This window comes from Anomaloglossus baeobatrachus, chromosome 2 (genome assembly GCF_048569485.1).
Source record: "Anomaloglossus baeobatrachus isolate aAnoBae1 chromosome 2, aAnoBae1.hap1, whole genome shotgun sequence".
Taxonomy (NCBI): Eukaryota; Metazoa; Chordata; class Amphibia; order Anura; family Aromobatidae; genus Anomaloglossus; species Anomaloglossus baeobatrachus.
In genome coordinates, this window is record NC_134354.1 from 729650834 (window position 1) to 729671837 (window position 21004).

Sequence of the window (21004 nt, forward strand, 5' to 3'; positions counted from 1 at the left end):
CAGCGGAGCCCACGTGCTTTGTTTTCTATATTTCCGTTTTCTTTCTATGTGTGTTCTATGTGTCCTGTGTCTGTGTGATCTATGTCTGTGATGTGTTCTGTGTCTGATGTGTGTGTGTGTTTACTCTGCACGACTTCCTGTTCCTGTAATGACATCACTTCCCTGCAAAACCGCAAGCAAGTGATGTACATTACCAGAGGTAAACCGCAAAATACCGCAGGGAATAACGCAGGAAAACGCAGTGAACCGCACAGAATTTGCTGCCTGCGTTATTCCCTGCGGGATTTCATGATTAACATTGAGTCAATGGAGTGAAATCCCGCAGCGACGTGCGGAAAAGAAGTGACATGCACTTGTTTTTGCTGCGGGATTCCCGCAGCAAAACATTCAGCTGTCAAATTCCGCCCAGTGCGCACAGGATTTTTTTTCTCCATAGGATTTGCTGGTGATTCACTGCAGAGATGTTATGAACATTTTCTGCAGCGAAACATGCAGCAAATCCGCGGCAAAATCCGCGAAAAATCCGGTAAGTGCGCACATAGCCTTAATCTGAGAGCAGCATGATGTAGGGGCAAAGATCATGATTCCAGTGATGTCACTTACTGGGCTGCTTAGAGTAGTATTGATAATCTCCTGCTGATTAATCAGAGATTTTATCATTACAGGACTACTTGGCGTGCTGCATGGTCCTGATGGTTGCCATTGCAAATATCGGTCCTAGAGTCGGCCGGCTATAGTGATCTGTTCAGAATGTACCACCGTTTGTGGTAAAATTTACATTTTTATTTTTTTTTTTGGTCTTTCCGGCCAGGCCACTTTTTCATTAATTTTGGAAAAGCAGATGAAGTCTTTGTAAACTACTTGACAGCGGTGTTGGGTATGTTTAGGGGTGCTGTATTTATTTGTTGTTGTGTGTTTTTTTTTTTGTTAGTGGTGTTGCTTTTGGTGGATTTCCAATATATAAGTCCTTCAAAGTCCCTTCAAAAACGAAGTGGGTCTGTAAAAACGTGGTTTTTTTTTTTGGTTTTTTTTTTCTTCTCTCCCTGAGAGCCTACATAATCTGCAGGATATAGGCTGTATGAGAGTCCACAACACTGCTGTATCCATCTGATGAGGCGGACACCACCAGAGAGGTGCGCAGACTGAGCCTTAAGCGATCCTGTCACGTCCACAAATGCAGTTAAAGGGGTTTTCCTGTTGAACAAATGTTATTTTAAACAATAATAGATCTTTGAATAATAATAAGTTCCACAATTGGAATCAGATACAATATCACAATACTCTTTTGTGTCCTCCCCTCCCCAGGAGATGTAGTATAATCAGACCATGTCCTTGTACGGTCAGACACCTCCATTACACAGCAGGGACACATACAGGTGCATCTCAATAAATTAAAATATCATCAAAGTTAATTTATTTCAGTATTCAATACAAAAAGGGAAACGCCTATATTATATACTCATTACACACAGAGGGATCTATTCCTATATATTATATAGTCATTACACACAGAGGGATCTATTCCTATATATTATATAGTCATTACACACAGCGGGATCTATTCCTATGTATTATATAGTCATTACACAGTGATCTTTTCCTATATATTATATAGTCATTACACACAGAGGGATCTATTCCTATATATTATATAGAGATATACACACAGAGTGATCTATTCCGATATATTATATAGTCATTACACACAGAGGGATCTATTTCTATATATTATATAGAGTCATTACACACAGAGTGATCTGTTCCTATATATTATATAGTCATTACACACAGGGATCTATTCCTATATATTATATAGTCATTACACACAGAGGGATCTATTCCTATATATTATATAGAGTCATTACACACAGAGGAATTTATTTCACCTATTCATTTCTGTTAATGTTGATGATTATGGCTTACAGCCAATGAAAACCCAAAAGTCATTATCTCAGAAGATTAGAATATTATAGAAGACCAACTGAAAAAAAATATTTTGCACTCAAATGTTGGCGCCTACTGAAACGTCTGTACAGTAAATGCCTCAATACTTGGTCGGGGCTCCTTATGCATGAATTACTGCATCAATGCGGCGTGGCATGGAGGCGATCAGCCTGTGGCACTGCTGAGGTGTTATGGAAGCCCAGGTTGCTTTGATAGCAGCCTTCAGCTCGTCTGCATTGTTGGGTCTGGTGTCTCATCTTCCTCTTGACAATACCCCATAGATTCTCTATGGGGTTTAGGTCAGGCGAGTTTGCTGGTCATTGAAGCACAGTGATATAGTGGTTAGTAAACCAGGTATTGGTACTTTTGGCAGTGTGGACAGGGGCCAAGTCCTGCTTGAAAATGAAATTTCCATCTCTATAAAGCTTGTCGGCAGAGGGAAGCATGAAGTGCTCTAAAATATCCTGGTAGACGGCTGCGCTGACTTTGGTCTTGATAAAACATAGTGGACCTACACCAGCAGATGACATGGCTCCCCAAACCATCACTGATTGTGGAAACTTCACACTAGACCTCAGCAGCTTGGATTGTGGCCTCTCCACTCTTCCTCCAGACTCTGGGACCGTGATTTCCAAATGAAATGCAAAATTTTCTTTCATCTGAAAACAACACCTTGGACCACTGAGCAACAGTCCAGTTCTTTTTCTCTTTGGCCCAGGTAAGACGCTTCCGGCGTTGTCTATTGGTCATGAGTGGCTTGATACAAGGAATGTGACACTTGTAGCCCATGTCCTGGATACGTCTGTGTCCGGTGGCTCTTGAAGCACTGACTCCAGCAGCGTCCACTGCTTGTGAATCTGCCCCAAATTTTTGAATGGCCTTTTCTTAACAATCCTATCCAGTTGCTTGTGCACCTTTTTCTACCACACTTTTTCCTTCCACTCAACCTTCCATTAATATGCTTGGATACAGCACTCTGTGAACAGCCAGCTTCTTTAGCCATGACCTTTTGTGGCTTACCCTCCTTGTGGAGTGTGTCAATGACTGCCTTCTACACATCTGTCAAGTCAACAGCCTTCTCCATGATTGTGTAGCCTACTGAACCAGACTACGCTGGGGTCACACATAGCGACGCAGCAGCGATCATGACGGGCGACCTGACCTTATCAGGATCGCTGCTGCGTCATTATATGGTCGCTGGTGAGCTGTCACACAGGCAGATCTCACCAGCGACCAGTGACCAGCCCCCAGCCAGCAGCGACGCGTGGAAGCGATGCTGCGCTTGCTAACTAAGGTAAATATCGGGTAACCAAGGAAAGCACTTCTCTTGGTTACCCGATATTTACCTTAGTTACTAGCGTCCGCCGCTCTCACGCTGCCAGTGCCGGCTCCCTGCTCTCCTAGCCAGAGTACACATCGGGTTAATTACCCAATGTGTACTTCAGCTACGTGTGCAGGGAGCCGGCACTGGCAGCGTGAGAGCGGCGGACGCTAGTAACTAAGGTAAATATCAGGTAACCAAGGAAAGGGCTTCCCTTGATTACCCGATGTTTATCTTGGTTACAGATTACCGCAGGCTGCCAGACACTTGCACCCTGCTCGCTTCAGTTCGTCGCTCTCTCGCTGTCACACACAGCGATGTGTGCGTCACAGCGGGAGAGCGACTAGCAAAAAATGAAGCAGGACATTCAGCAACGACCGGCGACCTCACAGCAGGGGCCAGCTCGTTGCTGAATGTCGCACACAGCGACCGCAACGGGACGTCTCTGCAACGTCACAGAAAATGGTGACTTAGCAGTGACGTCGTTGTCGTCGTCACTATGTGTGACACCACCTTAAGGAACCATTTTAAACGCTTAGGAAGCCTTTGCAGATGTATTGTTATAATTATTCTAATTTTGAGATAATGATTTTTTGGGTTTTCATTGGCTGTAAGCCATAGTCATTAACAGAAATAAACACTTGAAATAGATCCCTCTGTGTGGAATGACTATGTATGTATGTATGTGTGTGTGTATGTGTGTGTGTGTATGTGTGTGTGTGTATGTGTGTGTGTGTATATATGTATATGTATATATATATATATATATATATATATATATATATATATATATATATATATATATATATATATATATATATATATATATATATATATATATATATATATATATATATATATATATATATATATATAATGTGTATATATATTATTTTCCCTTTTTTGTATTGAATTACTGAAATTAATTTTTTGATATTCTAATTTATTGAGCTGCACTTGTATATAAGATTATCTCAGCACAGGGACATTTTTTAATGCATCCTATTGTGGAAATTATTATTATTCCAAGATCTAGTGATTAAAATCAACTGTAAAATTAACTTTGTGGGAAAACCCCTGCAATGTGCAGATACGGGGTATATAGTGTTACAAAGCTGCCGGGCTGCTGCACTGAAAACCCGGCCACTGGAGGAAACTACCTTCAGGCTATGTGCGCACACAGTGTTTCTTTCTTTTTTTTTTTTTTTTTTGACGCTGCATTTTTGTGCGTTTTTTAAGTAAATAGTGAGCAGCGGCCGTACCATCTCCTATCCTCATCCACTGTGACTGACAGCCGACTCTGTGTTGATGCACCAATGAGCCGACTGTCAGTCAGTGGCAGTGTTTGGTTACAGCCGCTGCTCACGGTGTACTGAGCAGTGACTAAAGCTTCATACACCTCTCCTCTAAAACTGAATGCCGGAGGCACTTATTGCTGCGAGAGCAATACTGTAAAGTTAATTTTCTTGCGGTAGCATGTCAGCAGGTTAATAGCATTTGGGGACGTGACAGGTTCCCTTTTAAGTAGTACAGGGCATTCCCTGCTTTCCACCCAAGGCAATTTCTGTACTCTGTTGGGATATAGTGCACTGATCTCCCTGGACAGCAGTTGAAAGCGGCTTCTAAAGGATCATGAAACTGCACTGCAGCATGGTGTGCGGGCGAGAAGGAAGCAAAATTAAGCTAATTAAGTAAATCACAAATAGTCAGAACTTTTGCAAAGCCTTATGGGTGATTTAAATAAGAAAAAAAATGTTCAATTCCTCAAGTTTTATACTTTAGACTCCGTTTTGCTTAATGGCATCCTTAGGGGAACGTCTGGAGTTTGAGACTGAAATCCTTGTGGGGAACATGCACAAAAGTTGAAAGTATAGGGATCTTGTAAAGGTTAGCAGTCAGCCTGCATGGAGAGAGCGCTGCCAGTTACTGACAAAGCTCCTCCCACTGGACTCCTGAGCAGAGGATTCCATGAATGAAGCACAAAGTTATACAGATCTGTTCCCGAAACTGTCTACATCAGATCTGCTCCAGCACAACGCTGGCATCCGGCACGTCTGCCCACGTGATGCCAGGACACATGTTGGCATCAGCAGGTGTTTTACCTTCACCCTGTACATTGCAGCTTCCCACGTCCATACACTTAGAACCCGTGCTTTGCACGCAATGTGATTGTATAATCCGCACTCCTCGCGGCAGGCAGTGTTATGCTCCCTGCGTATATGTATTATTACTATGTGGGCGCCTTTACCTTGTACAGATCCTTCCTGTAGAAATGTTATGATAATGGAAGCGTTCTGGAAATAATGAAGTATATCCTGCGCTCGCATTCTCCATCCTATTACTGTGCGATGAGCGGGGAGCAATCACACATTAAGGTAATCGTGTAAAATAGGTGTTTTCTATTGTCAGACATTCTGTGCTCAAGAGAAATTATATTAAAAGGTGTTTAACCTCGTGGCGCTGCTGTTTAGTAGAGGGCTATTTACAGCTTATGCCTGAATGTTAAGGGTCATTTGCACCCGCTGATGCCCGGTGCGAGGACCACCCATCGGTAAAGTCTGCTGATCCGCAGTCTTGTATTGGCCTATATAAACGGGCAGATCGCATATCAGGTGAGTAATGAACGAACAGTAATGGATCGCTCGGTGCACATAGGCCGCCATTGTTCTCTACAGCTCGGGACCTGGAGTGATGTTGACTCGCCCGTCCCAGGGCCTTAGGTGACTGTGTCGGGCTGGACTAGTCCGGGATAGTCAGCCGTGGCGGGGCCCGACTCTGTGACCCTGGTGGAGTCCCTCAAAATGGCAGATGGGGGGATGATGATGATGATGGGAGTTATAAAAAAAAATATTGAATTAAGTTTGTGACGCCACCTGTGGTTTTTGCGGCTATGTGGGCCGCCGCCGCCACTGGACGGGACCTCCGGGGCTGGTGTTATGGCAGCTGAGGTGTTTCTTGCTCCCCACAGGTGGAGCGAGACCCCGTGGCATGGTTTGGTGAAGTAAATGGTGGTCTGGTCGGGTGGACTTCAGCAGACGGAGCGGGTAGGATGGGACTTGTAGTACTCCTGGTTGTATGTTGCAGGGCTGACAGGGCGCGGGAAGAAGTAGGCGACACAAAGGCTGCGGTTCAAGATGTCTTTACGCACTGTTTGTTATGCCCGCAGGGTGCCGGTTTCTACCATTATGGGCTCCAGGCGATCCCAAACTCCTCGGATCCCAGTGCCGGTTGTTACCCGGTGAATTCTTCTCCCATGCACCTCTCTGTTACTAGTGGGTCCCCGTAGCCTGTAGCTTTCGAAGGCCCCTGCTTGGCTTTTGTATAAAATGTCCCGGTCCGGAACCTTTCAATGGGCTGTATCTCTGTCCCAATTCCCTGGCTCTGTGTATGCTGCTGTGCTTCGGACACTATGGTGGGCCGAGAAACTTACAATCTTCTCTCCCAGTAGATTTATTAGGCGAGCCTGAAGCGTCCCCTAATCTAGGGTTCTACACCCTGACTGTGCTCGGTCCTGTGAGTATTGACACTTCACTCCCCAGCGACCACACTCCTCTTTTCACCAAAGTCACTAGTGAGCTCCTGACTGACTCCATGTCGACTTCCCACTCTCTGACTGAAACTGACTGGACCTGTCAGCTGTCACCTTCCTTATCCTCAGACCGACTGCCTGACTGGTTCTAACCGGTTCTCTAACTACCTCACTACTCCACGGACTCCTCCCACACTCCCTCTGCCAGGCTCCACCCCCGCTTAGGACAGTGAATGGGACTTAAGGCTCCATAAGGCTGCTTTCACACATCCGTTTTTTTGCAGTGCGGCCCAATCCGGCTCAAAAACCTATGCAACAGATGCGGCGAAAAAAAACGGATCGGTTGCATACATTTTTCCATGCGGCCCGTCTGTTTTTTGACGGATGCGGCTTGATACTGAGCATGCGCAGTGCTAAAAACTGCATCCGGCGGCCGGATGTGGTTTTTGCCGAAGGATGCCGCATCCGGCGTCCATAGGCTTGCATTGTAAATCGCGCCGATGCGGTTTTTCGCCGCACCAAAAACTGTGCCATGCAACGTTCCATCCGGCCGCCGCATGGGCTAAATATGCTGCATCCGGCAAAAACCGGACGCAACGCAAGGCCATGCGGCACAATACAGCGCTAATGCAAGTCTATGCGGGAAAAAACGCAACCGGCGGCAAAAAAAAAACGGTTGCGTGTTTTCTGCAGAGCGCCGTATTGTGCCGCTCAGCAAAAAACGGATGTGTGAAAGCAGCCTAACCAGGTATACTAGTTGCTGCTTGGAGCTTTAATGGAGTACCTGCCTTAAACCCTGACCCGGTGTGTGTCCTGACAACTGGCGTGTGTTGGGTCGTGATGTTGTGTGAAACAGACACTGATCATCCAGGATGAGCACAGCACCTAAAATCAGGTGCCGTTCCCTGTGTGGCGACTGAAGCCTCAGGGGTGCCACAATGGGAGCGATGATGTTTGTAAGCAAATCAAAAGAACATCTCACCCGACGAACAGTAGAAATTCTATTGGGCACATAGGCTTCCATTGTTCTCTGCAGCACAGGACCTAGAGGATTGAGAATGATGATCTGGTAGACAAACCAAAAGAACATCTCACCCGACAAACAAGCGTTTTTCTCATTCGGACAAACAGCCTGTTTATACTACAACATTATCAGCGAACTATGTACACTCATAGCCGAAAGTATTGGCACCCTTAAAATTGTTCCAGAAAATGATTATATTTACCCATGTTTATTTCCTTTTTTGTGTATTTGCACACCACAAAAAAAGAGGAGGGGGGCAATTTGGACATAATTGATCTAAAAAATGGGCAGGACAAAATTTGTTGGCACCCTCAACTTAATATTTGGTTGCATACCCTTTGGAATAAATAATTTCAATCAACTTTCTAGAACCATCCACAAGCTTTGTACATCTCTCATCTGGAATTTTGGGCTCTTCTTTTGCAAATAATTCTCTCATATTTGATGGCGCCTTCTCCCATCAGCAGTTTTAAGTCTCTCCACAGGTGTTCAATGGGATTTAGATCCAGACTGGCTGCTGCCAGTTCAGATCTCTCCAGCCCTTTGTTTCCATTTATTTCTGGGGGGCTTCTTGAAGTATGTTTGGGGCCATTGTCCTGCTGGAAGACCAATGACCTAGGATGCAAACCCAGCTTACTGACACTGGGCACTACACTGTGACCCAAAATCCATTGGTAATTTTCAGATTTCATGATGCCTTGCACACAGTCAAGGCGTGCAGTGCTAGAGGAAGCAAAACAACCCCAAAACATCTTTCAGCCTCCACCATATTTGACTGTAGGTACTGTGTTCTTTTCTTTTGTAGACCTCATTCCATTATCTGTAAACAGTAGATGATGTGCTTTACTAAAAAGTTCTATCTTGGTCCACGAGGTGCTTTCCCAGAAGGATTTTGGCTTCGTTGCATATACTTTGGCATACTGCAGTCCTAGTTTGTTTTTTTTTTTTTAAATGAAAGCACTAGCAGTCAGTGATTCCGAAAATGGTGAGTAACATTTCTATACCGCCATGATATTCCACAGACCTCATCCCTTTCCCCATGTGAATTTAGATTGTGAGCCTCAATTTGTATGTCTTTGGAGTGTGGGAGGAAACCCCTGCAAACACGGGGAGAACATACAAACTCCTTGCTGGCGGTTTCCTGGGTGGTAGTTGAACTCAGGACCCCACCGCTGCAAGACTATAATGTTAACCACTGAAAAACACAGTCCTTGCTAATCCCTTCCTAACCGTCCCTGTATCTAGTAGCATAGATAGAGATCTTTAGAAAAAGTATTTCTAAAGATCCTTCATTATATGCTAATAAGTGCAGGGACTAGTCGCAAGGGCATTACTTCCCCTAACTAGTCCGTCCTCTTAGCATGTTAATACACCCACGGAGATGTGTGAACATGCTTTCATTGCCCAGTGTCATCAGTGGTGACGTGCGTACCTGTGTCCGTTATCACCGCCTCATACGCCAGGTTTAGGGTCAGTGTGCATGATTTCCCTTGTCCTGAAGAAGGAGATGGTTATATTTCTGAAACGCGTAGACTTATGAAAATAAAGGGATTTTTTTAAAATCTTCTGGATCCTGTGGTTTTAGCGCGGCTTACACCTGTTTTCCTCGTTTATATATAATTTTTATTTTTTTTTTTGTCACTTGTAAGCAGTACAGATTTCGAGAGTTTTTGCTGAGCGGCACAATACGGCGCTTTGCAGTAAAAACGCAAGGTTTTTTTTTTTGTTTTTTTTTTTGCCGCCGATTGCGTTTTTCCGCATAGACTTGCATTAGCGCCGTATTGTGCCGCATGGCCTTGCGTTGCGTCCGGATTTTGCGGGATGCAGCATATTTAGCCCATGCGGCAGCCGTATGGAACGTTGATTGGCACGGTTTTTTTTTGTGCGGCGAAAAAACCGCATCGCGTCGGATTCGGCGCAATTTATATTGCAAGCCTATGGACGCCAGATGCGGCGTCCTGCGGCAAAAACAGCATCTGGCCGCCGGATGCGGTTTTTTGAACTGCACATGCTCAGTATCAAGTCGCATTTGTCAAAAACTAACGGGCTGCATGGAAAAACTTATGCAACGGATCCATTTTTTTCGACGCATCCGTTGCATAGGTTTTTGAGCCGGATTGAGCCGCACTGCAAAAACCGGATGTGTGAAAGCAGCCTTAGAGGTTACCTCACTGTTCTTTGGCATCTAATTTACTATATTTTTTATCTAAAGTATCTTCTGTATAAAAAACAAACAAACTTGACTATAAGGCTATGTGCCCACGGGAGCTCGTACCTGCGGATATATCCGCAGGTACGGCCGCAGGTTTACAGCAGCTTATTCCCCGGAATCAGCAGCTTATGCATAGCTGCAGGATTCCAGCGGAATTGTTGCGGTAAACCTGCGGACATTCGTTCGACTTACCTGCGGAAGTCCTGGCCTCGATCTCCGTAGTTGAGGGCTGGGATTTCTGCATGAATAATTGACATGCAGTTATGTGCAGCTGCGGGACATCCGCAGCATGTTCCGCAGCTGCACATACCACAGCATGGTCACAGCACTCCCCATGTCCCATAGGATAACATGGGGGGTGTCTGTACTTACGAAAACCTGCGCATTTATCTAGAAAATCCAGATAAATCCGCAGGTTTTCAGCAGCAAAATCCGCGGGTACAGAGTCCCGTGGGCATATAGCCGAAGGCCCCCTTCACACCAGTTTTTTGCCATCAGTCACAATCCGTTTTCTCGATGGATCGTCGGAGCCGTCGCAGTTTATGGCTAAACTGATGCGATGGATCCGACTAGCTGGGGACTAAATAATTGGAGCAGGCTCAATTAAAGGGAACCTGTCGCCACTTTTTTGTCCTATAATCTGCAGCCACCACCTCCGGGTTCTTATATACAGGAATCTAACATGCTGTATATAAGAGCGCAGGCCACTGTGACAACATAAAAAACATTTTATAATACTTGCCTAACGGTTGCGCGGTTGGCCTTATGGGAGTCTCCGGTGCCGGCACCTCTTCATTCGGCCATCTTCATTCTCTTTCTGAAGCCTGGGTGCATGACGCGTCTACGTCATACATACTCGCCGGTCCTGCGCAGGCGCACTACAATACTTTGATCTGCCCTGCTCAGGACCTGAATGCCGGCGAGTGTGTGTGACGTCGGAAGTGTTATGCACCGCAGCTAGAAAAGGAGAACAAAGATGGACAAAAGAGGCGGCGCCGGCACCGGACAACGAAGACGCCCATATGGCCAACCGAGCAACCGTTAGAAAACACTTTTTTTTATAATACCTATGTTCTCACAGCGGCCTGGGCTCTTATATACAGCATTCTAACATGCTGTATATAAGAGCCCGGTGGTGGTGGTCGCAGATTATAGGCCAAAAAAGTGGTGACAGGGTGACAGGTTCCCTTTAAAAAAAAAAAAAAAAATGGAATCCGTTGCCGGATTCCATCATTTGACGGATGATGACTGATCCTGCATCCATAGGCTTCTATTCTACTAAACGACGGACGGTGACTGATCCATCGCTGTCCGTTTTTTCGACGTACACAGTTACTGTGGACATTGTCTCCGTCCGACGGACATACGTTTTTCGATGGATCCGTTGAACGACGGGTGAAACGTGAAAAATCAGCCGCTAATACAAGTCAATGAGAAAAAAACGGATCCAGCGGCATCAGTTGCTGAATTCGTTTTTATCAAAATTGGACGGATTGTGACTGATGGCAAAAAACTGTGTGAAGGGGGCCTAAGACACAATGTGCACATGCTCTTACAACAAGTGCAGGCTTTCATATTTGCTGCAATCCTGCTCATGCTTTATTTCCCGCACTGTAGATCCTCTCTATCTGGCCGGCATGTCTCCTCATGCTGCGTAGTCTCCAGCGAGTCCATGATTGTGAGACTTCTGCAGCGAGGAGGGTTGCAGTTGTCTTTCATAATAGTATAATCTTTCTCTGCCTTTCCAAAAAAAGAAAAAAAACAAACATGTTTTGAGTTCTCCGGTCACAGCGTGAGCCGACTGGTTCTGAGGAGCAGCTCGTCCGACCGTATTTGCGGGATATGTCTAGACTGCACAGCAGCTCGCTACAGCAAGAGTTCAAAGGAATGGTCTGGAGCCGTATTCATTCCTGACCACATCGGGGTTTTGTTTTACTTTAGCAGAATTAATTCATCTCCTGCCAGAAGAGAGGAGAGGAGCTCTTAAAACCTTTCCAGTGAGATTTCCCAGCTCTTCTGCACCGCGGCGGTGAAACCGGCAAATTATGATTCAGCGCTTGCTTTAAAATTGCTTCCTCGCTGTGATCTACAGGAGTATGCCGATATACTTTACCAACACTCTACTGAAAACAGACCCGCTGCTTGTGGAAAGTGTTTGACTACTTCATTGTTGAACAACAAGTCTCAGCAGTTATTCAGTGGCCTTATAACGTCTTCTGCTTTTTATTTTCGGTGCTTGTATTGCTTTTCTGTTGCCTCCATTAGTATCTGCACTCCTCTAATGACGTCGTCTTTCTCTCCCCTCTAGGGCGCCAATGCCTCGGCTTTAGAGAAAGAGATTGGTCCGGAACAGTTTCCAGTGAATGAACATTATTTTGGTTTGGTAAATGTAAGTGCCCAACTTCTTATTTGTTACTCAATTTCGTGAAATTTGATTTGCCTCTAATGCAGGGTCAGATCATACTTTTTGTAAATAAACATATACAGTATTTTTCGGATTATAAAATGCACCGGATTAAAAGACTCACCCCAAATTTAGAGATAAAAAAAATAAATAAAAATGGGGTCAGTCTTATACTCCGGTGTTGTCTTACCGGAGGGGGGCGGCGGTGGTGGATCGGGGTCACAGGAGGCAGAGGCTGTGCTAGCAGCGGCGGAGGGTCCGTGGTGGCGGCAGCACGTCTGCGGCGGGTCACTGACAGCGGCGGGTCAGTGGTGTCAGCGACAGCGGCAGGTCGGTGGTGGAGCAGGCCGATGCGGTGAGTGTCCCAGTCTGTCTGCAGTCCCCATTAAAATTATGACGCCCGTTGCTGTGCATGCGCAGATGGAGCTCTCATCCAAGAGCTCCATCTGCGTACACGTTGACTCCCGGCGCCATCATTTGAAACCAGGACCACGGACAGACTGTGAAGGCCGCTTTACACGCTGCGATATCATTACCGATATTGCTAGCTTGCGTACCCGCCCCCATAGGTTGTGCGTCACGGGCAAATCGCTGCCTGTGGCGCACAACATCGCTCAGACCCGTCACACTACTTACCTGCCTAGCGACGTCTCTGTGACCGGCGAACCTCCTCCTTTTCTAAGGGGGCGGTTCGTTCGGCGTCACAGCAACGTCAGTAAGCGGGCGCCCAATAGAAGCTGAGGGGTGGAGATGAGCGGGACGTAACATCCCGCTCACCTCCTTCCTTCCGCATTGCCGGCGGCCGCAGGTAAGGTGAGGTTCCTTGTTCCTGCGGTGTCACACATAGCGATGTCTGCTGCCGCAGGAACGACGAACTACCATCGTACACGCAGCAGCAACGATAATTGGGAATAGGGGGGCATGTCACTGATTTAGCGATTTTGCACGTTTTTGCGACAATGCAAAATCGCTCATAGGTGTCACACGCAACGACATCGCTAAAGCGGCCGGATGTGCGTCACAAATTCCGTGTCCCCAACGACATCGCTTTAGCGATGTCGTAGCGTGTAAAGCGGCCTTGACACTCGCTGCACAGCCACCCGCCCGCACAGAGTGGACGCCGGCACCGACAGGCGCCCGAACGCACCTGGCCGGCTGCACACAGAACTGCAGACAGTCACCCCCCGGTAAGCTATATTCGGATTTTAAGACTCTTCCCTCATTTTCCTTCCAAATTTTATTATTATTATTCATTATTAATTTATTTTTTTTAAAAAAAAAAAAAACTAAAGTGCCCATAGATTTTATTTTTACTAATTATAGTGACCTATTTTGTGTTTTTGTCTCCACCCCAATCAAAACCTCAATCATGAGTGGGATTTGTCATTAGTTTTTTTTTGCCTGATTAGTTCCTGTATACTGTCCTCACAAATTCGTTTTCATCCTAAATGCCTATCTATATAATGGAATAATCTAATCTATTTCTAATATACACTGGAACCTCGGTTTACAAGTAACTTGTTGTGTGAGTATTTCGCTATAGAAGCAAAGCTTGCTGTAAATTTGTAACTCAGTTTACGAGCAAGCTTTGCTGTACGAGCAAATACTCACCGCACACACTTCCGTACTTTAACCGCGCTTTGACCCGCTCTTGCAGTCCGCACAAACACACACACACGTATTATGCTCATCTTACCTTCCATCGCTGACCCTTTTGGTTCTTGTAGTTTGCCGTTACAGGACGTGTATCCGGTAACCATCGCGATGATGGAAGAACTTCCGCTGTCAGCTGCGACTCAAAGGCAACGCGCTGGCCAATCAGAGGCAAACGGCTCCTGCCTTTGACATCAGCGCTCTGGCGGTTCCTCTGTAATTGAATTAAAAATTCCCTCCTTTTCCCTCACTACACTGTGCACATACATACACAGCAGTCTGGGCTCTTATATACTGTATTCTGGCATACTGTATATAAGGGCTCACTAGTGGTGGCCGCAGCTCATAAGGGAAAAATGTGCGGACAGGTTCCCTTTTAATGAGCCCATTCTTAACTCCCGAGTCTGGGCTCTACCACTCACTGACCAGACATCATTAAGTGCAGAAAAGCTTCTGAAATGCCTTAATTATTGTAAGCGGTATAGTTGGTTATCTGCATTCTGTATTACAACGGTTTCACACCATAGGGGCCCATTTTAAAGTGATCAGTCCCTTTTACTAGACAGATGAAGCCTCCATACTTCTACATCTTTGCGTCCGTGCTGCTGATTCAGAATGGAGCTGGTGAGTGATATTCCCAGCCGGCTCGTTCCGTATATTAGACGGCTGACGTCCTACTACAGCCCACAGCACACTGGGTAGGAGCGTCATGCACGGTCATCCGCCTCCTATTGTCGCTGGAGGAAAGCGATCATCTGAAAGTCCCCGCAACACCCATCACAATGCCTCTCGCCAGGTTTGGGCTCATGTATGACTTTTTCCTAGACATTCACTTTTTAAATGGGTTTGTTCTGATTACCAAAAACGTCATTTTTATTCTGTAATTTACTAGTATATATCAACATAAGCAAATGTGTAATATATCTCATCAGACAAACCTGCTCCTTTCTGTCACGCTAGATATGGTCAAGTACCAAGCAAGCGGCGAAAGAGGTAATATAAGGGGACCCCTGCGTCTAGGGAAGGGGGAGATGGTGACCCCTGACCAAACCTACTGCTGGTCCCTGGGGTCCCTCACCACCCTAGATAGGTTCTGCACCTATGCGCCGATCCAGATTCTGCTGCAAGTCCTCCTGAAATGAGTAACTTCCTCATAGAACGTTATGAGATCACCTGTCCTCTCCTATCTCCATAATGGGAAAGTCTGTAATCATTGAAGACAAATCTTAACCTTTTTATTGAGAATTATGAGAATTACATTTCTTTAATAAGAGATTACAAAGTTTCATATTTTCTTGTCCTATTTCTTTTAGGACGTAAAATGGGGTCATTTGAGGGGGATCTTGCGGTTTGGGGGGTTTTGGAGGTTTTGTTTATGGAGTGTGCAAACGGACTCTTGGAACACAGATTTTTCTAGAGTAAATAGCGCTCCTTCCCTCCTGAGCCCTGCCGTCTGGCTAAGCAGTACTGTACAGCCACATGTGGGGTATTGCAACATTCAGGAGAAATTGTGTGCTAAATGGGGATACGTTTTGTGGTTTTTTTTTCACCCATCTCCCCTTGGGAAAATGTAAAATCTAGAGCTAAAACAGTATTGTGGTAAAATTGTATTATTTTTTTTTATCTACCCCCCATGATATAAAGTCTGTGACACCTGTGGTATAAATATGATCATTGCACCCCTAGATGAATTCATTGGGGTCACTTGGGGGGGTTCTGCTGTTCTGGCCCCTCGGGCTCTGACAGTCTGATATGCCACCTGCAAACCATAACTACAAAATCTGCACTATGATATGGCGCTGTGTCCCTTCTGAGCATTGTACTGAGGCTCACAATTGCATGAAGGCTCCTTCCCTTCCGAGCCCTACTGTGTGCCCAGTTGGTTTCCACCACGTCCAAGGTATCAACGACGAGAAATTGCATAACAAATTTTACGATGGCCCATTTTATCCTGTTAGCTTTGCAAAAATTAAAGAAATTGCACAAGAAATTGAATGTTGCATTATTTCTTATTAACCGTGTGGAAATGAAAAAGTTGGGGCTAAAGTGTGACATATTTGTGGGAAAAATTACATTTTTTTTTTTTTTTTTGCCTTCCACATTGCTTTAAATCCTGTAAAGCCCCTGAAGGGTTAATAAACTTCTTGGATGTGGCTTTGAGCACTTAGCGGGGTGCAGTTTTTAAAATTGGTGTCACTTTTGGTATTTTCTATCACATGGGACCCTCCAAAGTCACGTCAAATGTGATGTGGTCCCTAATAAAAAAAAAAAAAAAAAAAAAAATTGTTGGAAAAATTAATCATTACATCTACCTTCCTAACCCAAAAAAATAGTTAAATGGGGCTGATGTAAAAGTCATGTGACAATTGTTATTTATTAATGATTTTGTGTGACATAGGGGCATAAAAATTAAAAGTTGCAAAATTTAAAATGTTTTCGTTACTTTTTGGAGACCCCACAACATACGTCAGTGTCCTGTGAGGCCTAGTCTGGAGAAGTAAAGACTTTCCTTGTTTATTAGTTGTCGATGGTGTTCTTATGGTGGGATTTATAGCCTTGGCTGTAGATGTTTTATGAGCGCCGCTCTAACTGTAAAGCCTCCGTAGTCAGGACTCCACTACTGATGTGTGACCTCCGAAAAATGATCCATAAATAGCGGACTTCCCAGAAATAGGAGAGAAATCCGTCTGAGGTCGCCACTGTTTATTTGGCAGGAGAAAAAAAAACATTATGATGTATTTATTATGACTCTCAATCTGCGCAAATGATGGCGCGGCTCCCAGGTAATAAACTTTCTATTACTGTAAATTCCATATTAATTCCAATTCCACTGCTGATGCTTTATATAAATCTTAGCTTTTTTTTATAACATATACAGTACAGACCAAAAGTGTGTGTGTGTGTATATATGTATGGGTGTGTGTATGTGTGTATGTATGTATATATATATATATATATATATATATATATATATATATATATATAATAATGACATACCTGATTATGAGACACAGCCCCAAATTTGGTGAAGGAAAAGAGAATTTTTTTAATGTTGAATGGGGTCCATCTTATAATGCAAGTGTCCGTCTAACAAATCATATAGGGTATATGTATCTCAGCCCCCCACCCTAAAATTAGCCCCCCTTAATCTGGATACGGCCCCCTTTTATTGAATATAGCCCCCTTGTGCTGGGACATGTCCCCCATTGATGACACACGTCCCCTATTGCTGGCACATGTCCCCTATTTATGGCACATGTCCCCCTGTGCTGGCACAAGTCTACTATAGCTGGCACACGTCCCCTACAGCTGGCACAGGTCTCCTATGGATGGCACACGTCCCCCTGTGCTGCCCATTGCCCCTTATTGATGGCACATGTCCCCCTGTGTTTGATATGGCCCCCATGTGTGCTGCCCATGGCCACTATAGATGGCACACCTCCCCTGTGTTAGATATGGCCCCCATACTGCAGCCCAAAGTAAAATAAAACACTCTTTCCTTACCTTCTCAGCGCTGTCCCTCCTCGTGTCTCCCTCCGTGCTGCTGCTCCTCCTCCAATTCCTGGTTCTCGGTGCCAGTCATGTGATCGGCACAGCAGAGTGATATCATCTCTGCATGCCTGGTTACAGCGGCAGCAGACACACCGGGAGATCAACGCTGGAGGTAAGTAAAGCTTTTTTTATTTTTCTATGGGGAGCAGTTTGGGGGCCATATCTAACACAGAGGGGATCATGTGCCATCAAAGGGGGGCGCAGGCAGATATAATATGCGCCACTGCCCCAGCCCATCGCCGCGGTGCGGTTTCAGCACCACGGTGATGGACAGCGGCAGTGCATATTATATGAGCGGGAGCAGGAGATCAAAGGCTCCCTCCTGCAGCTTTGACCAGCCCCCAGCACCGCTCCAGAGCTGCCCCCACCTCCCCTGGACCCTGCAGTATATATACACCCCCCACGTGTGTGTGTGTGTGTGTGTGTTTGTAAAGTCAGCAGCTTCTTGAGTGACAGCAGCTGAGGATCCCATAATATCTGGGGGGAATTCATAGTTTATCTCCTGCTCCTGTTAAAATGATCATAAGCATTATGTCTTGGCTGACAAAGCTGATACCAGGAAGCAACATTTTTCTGTTTGCTGAGGCCCCGCCCCTTCCGGTCACATGGGTGTGACCTCACACAGGTCCTGCTAGTGAAAAGTTAAACTGATTGTATACTCCTCAACTGCTGTCACTCTAGAAGCTGCTGATTTTATAAACTTTCTTTCTTTCCTAACATCCGAGCTAACCACTACAGGTATGTATAGAATCAGCCTGATAGTGCCAGTATAGCACTGGCTTTAGGTATATAGGAAAATCCTGGTGATTTGTTCCCTTTTAAGGAGAGGTTTGTCTGAGTATTGGACATCCCCTTTTTAATCTGCAGGATTGTGTTGCACTGTCTGAGAATTATACGGTTTGTACAAAGACTAGTATAACCAATACCACTACATAATGACTGAATTGTACCACCAAACTGTTACAAAATGATAAAAAAAACCCCAACCTAATATTGCCACCGTTTAGTTACCATGAAGTGGGAAATCCCAGTTCTATAGACCATGTAAGTGATAAGCGACCACAATTACATGCAGTCACTTTCGATCGGACATATGTAGTGCACACTTCATGTCTTTTAATCACCAGTATCTTGGCATCATTTTACCAACATCTGTCTAAGAATGACAAAGCTCACTTAAAGCACCACTGCAGCATTTTTTTCCACTGCTGGCGTGGTGCTCTAAGGCTAAGGAGACACAGCGAGTAAAACTGAGTGGAATGCGATTTTTAAAAAATCGCATTCCACCTGCGCCCATATTACTCTATGGGGCTGCTCCCATGAGCACAATTTTTTTTTTTTTTTTTTTTCCACCGAGAAACCAATTTGAGCATGCTGCTGGTGGAATCCGATTTGTTTTCACTCGCACCGATACAAGTCTATGGGTGCGAGAGGAACATCACACTGCACTGGTGTAATGCGAGTGCAGTGCGAGAATCGCATCAACTGATAATGGAGGAGATAGGGAGATTAATCCCTCCCTCTCCTCCGCAGCGCCCACCCTGTCCTCCACTGCTGCGCTGCGATAGCAGGATCACATAACAGTCGCATGACAATGTATGTAAAGCGCTGTGGAATTAATAGCGCTATATAAGTGAATAAATATTATTATAACACTTGGTTTACAGTCCATCAGAGTGATGACACTGTGGCCTCAGCCTAAATGTAAACCCCCTCCACCTTCACAAACGCCACTCTGGTCCCTCGGTGCCATCTTATGCCTGTACCTGTAACTTTTTACTGGCCGTTAATGTTAAATCACAAGCTCTGAATATAAGTCTATGAGAGCCAGAATGAGGCTCTCATAGACTTGTAGTGAGTTGTGACCTCTTATGTGCTCCATAAAACTGCAGTTTACAAATCACTGGAGACCAACCGGGAGTGGCTGTGATAGAAGATAAAGCCAACAGTGATTGAGTATATGACAGAGGGCAGGGGACTTGCATTTAAAGCACCACTCCAGCAGTGCAATAAAAAAAACCTGGCTGGAGTGGTGCTTTAAAAATCCATTTCCACTAACCAGTAATCAGGAATAGGTGTTCCCAGCACTTTTTGTTTCCTATCGACTAGTCTGATCAGGCTACCCAAAACACTCGTTTGTCAGGTAAAATGATTTTTGAAGGAGTTGTCCGTTCACACAAGTGAAAGACTGCCGAATCCTGACAATGTGCGATGTACACACTGTCAAGATGCTCCTGTGTTTCTCAAGCAGGTAGGTGGTTACATTACAGCAGATATGGGGTTTGCATACTTGCTGTAATGTACCGACTCGTCTCTTAGGCTATGGCGCACGCTGCTGATTTACCGTGGATTTTACCGCGGATTTGCTGCAGAAAATGTCTAACATTTCTGCAGTCATTCCCCAGCAAAACTTATGGATATAAAAAAATGCTGTGCGCACACTGAGGTTTTTTTTTTTTTTTTTTTTTTTTTTTATACCTGCGGAATTTCCGCTGCGGAATTAATGTGAATGTCACTTCTTTTCCGCAGGTACCTGCGGTTTTTGCCATAGATAATGGTAAAAATCCGCACCAAACCGCATGCGGATTTCGTTGCGGTTTTTTTTTTACCGCAAGTTCGGGATTCTTTCAGAGGGTCCAGATTTTCCCTATCAAAAAGTAAATTTCTAGTGCGCACATGACCTTAAGGCTTCTTTCAAGAGTAAAGAAGGTTTAAGAGACTAGTCTGCATGTGACCACAAGTACACCAATCTCTCACATGACGTCATGTGACCAAGGAGAATATAGGGGAATCGTTACAGTGTGCATATTACACACACTCACAATTCTGCAGTCACGTAGTGCCTCCAGATATTTCTTTTGAGCTAGAAACAGCCCCTTTTTATACTTGGTTAAAAATCTCTGCTCTCGGCAGTACGTCGTCCTGTGTAACCAGGTGATTTTCTGCCAATACGTGGTTCTGTGCACATGGAAGTGTGGTCAGCCTTTCCACACAGGCCACTAAATGAAAGCTGACCAGCCGGCATGTAGCCAATTGTTTAATAGCCGTAGTTGCCTGTGTAAATGGATCCTAAGTCACAGTGTAAGGCCACACGGCGAGTAAAACAGATGGCATCACAGTGGCATGACACTCGGCATACACTGGCAGCACAGCGGGGGCTGAGGGTCATGCGATGCACTCGTGTGGCCCCAGCCTGCTGCTCACCTGTTTTTCTCTTGCAGGTCAGGTACATACACGTAACCTTGTGTAGTAGCAGATCCGCTGGGTTACACATAAGGCCGCTTTATACGCAACGACATCGCTGACGAGATGTCGTTGGGGGTCACTGAAGTCGTGACGCACATCCGGCCTCATTAGCACACCGT

General features: G+C 45.2%; 1 protein-coding gene across 1 annotated transcript in view; it reads left to right on the plus strand.

The window, feature by feature from the left end:
• Positions 1 to 21004, plus strand: part of USP12 (ubiquitin specific peptidase 12) — a 129428-nt gene that overhangs the window by 43329 nt on the left and 65095 nt on the right. Inside the window, exon 2 of the mRNA XM_075334631.1 lies at positions 12339 to 12419. Within this exon, the coding sequence (XP_075190746.1) occupies positions 12339 to 12419 (81 nt within the window). The remainder of the gene's footprint in view (positions 1 to 12338; positions 12420 to 21004) is intronic.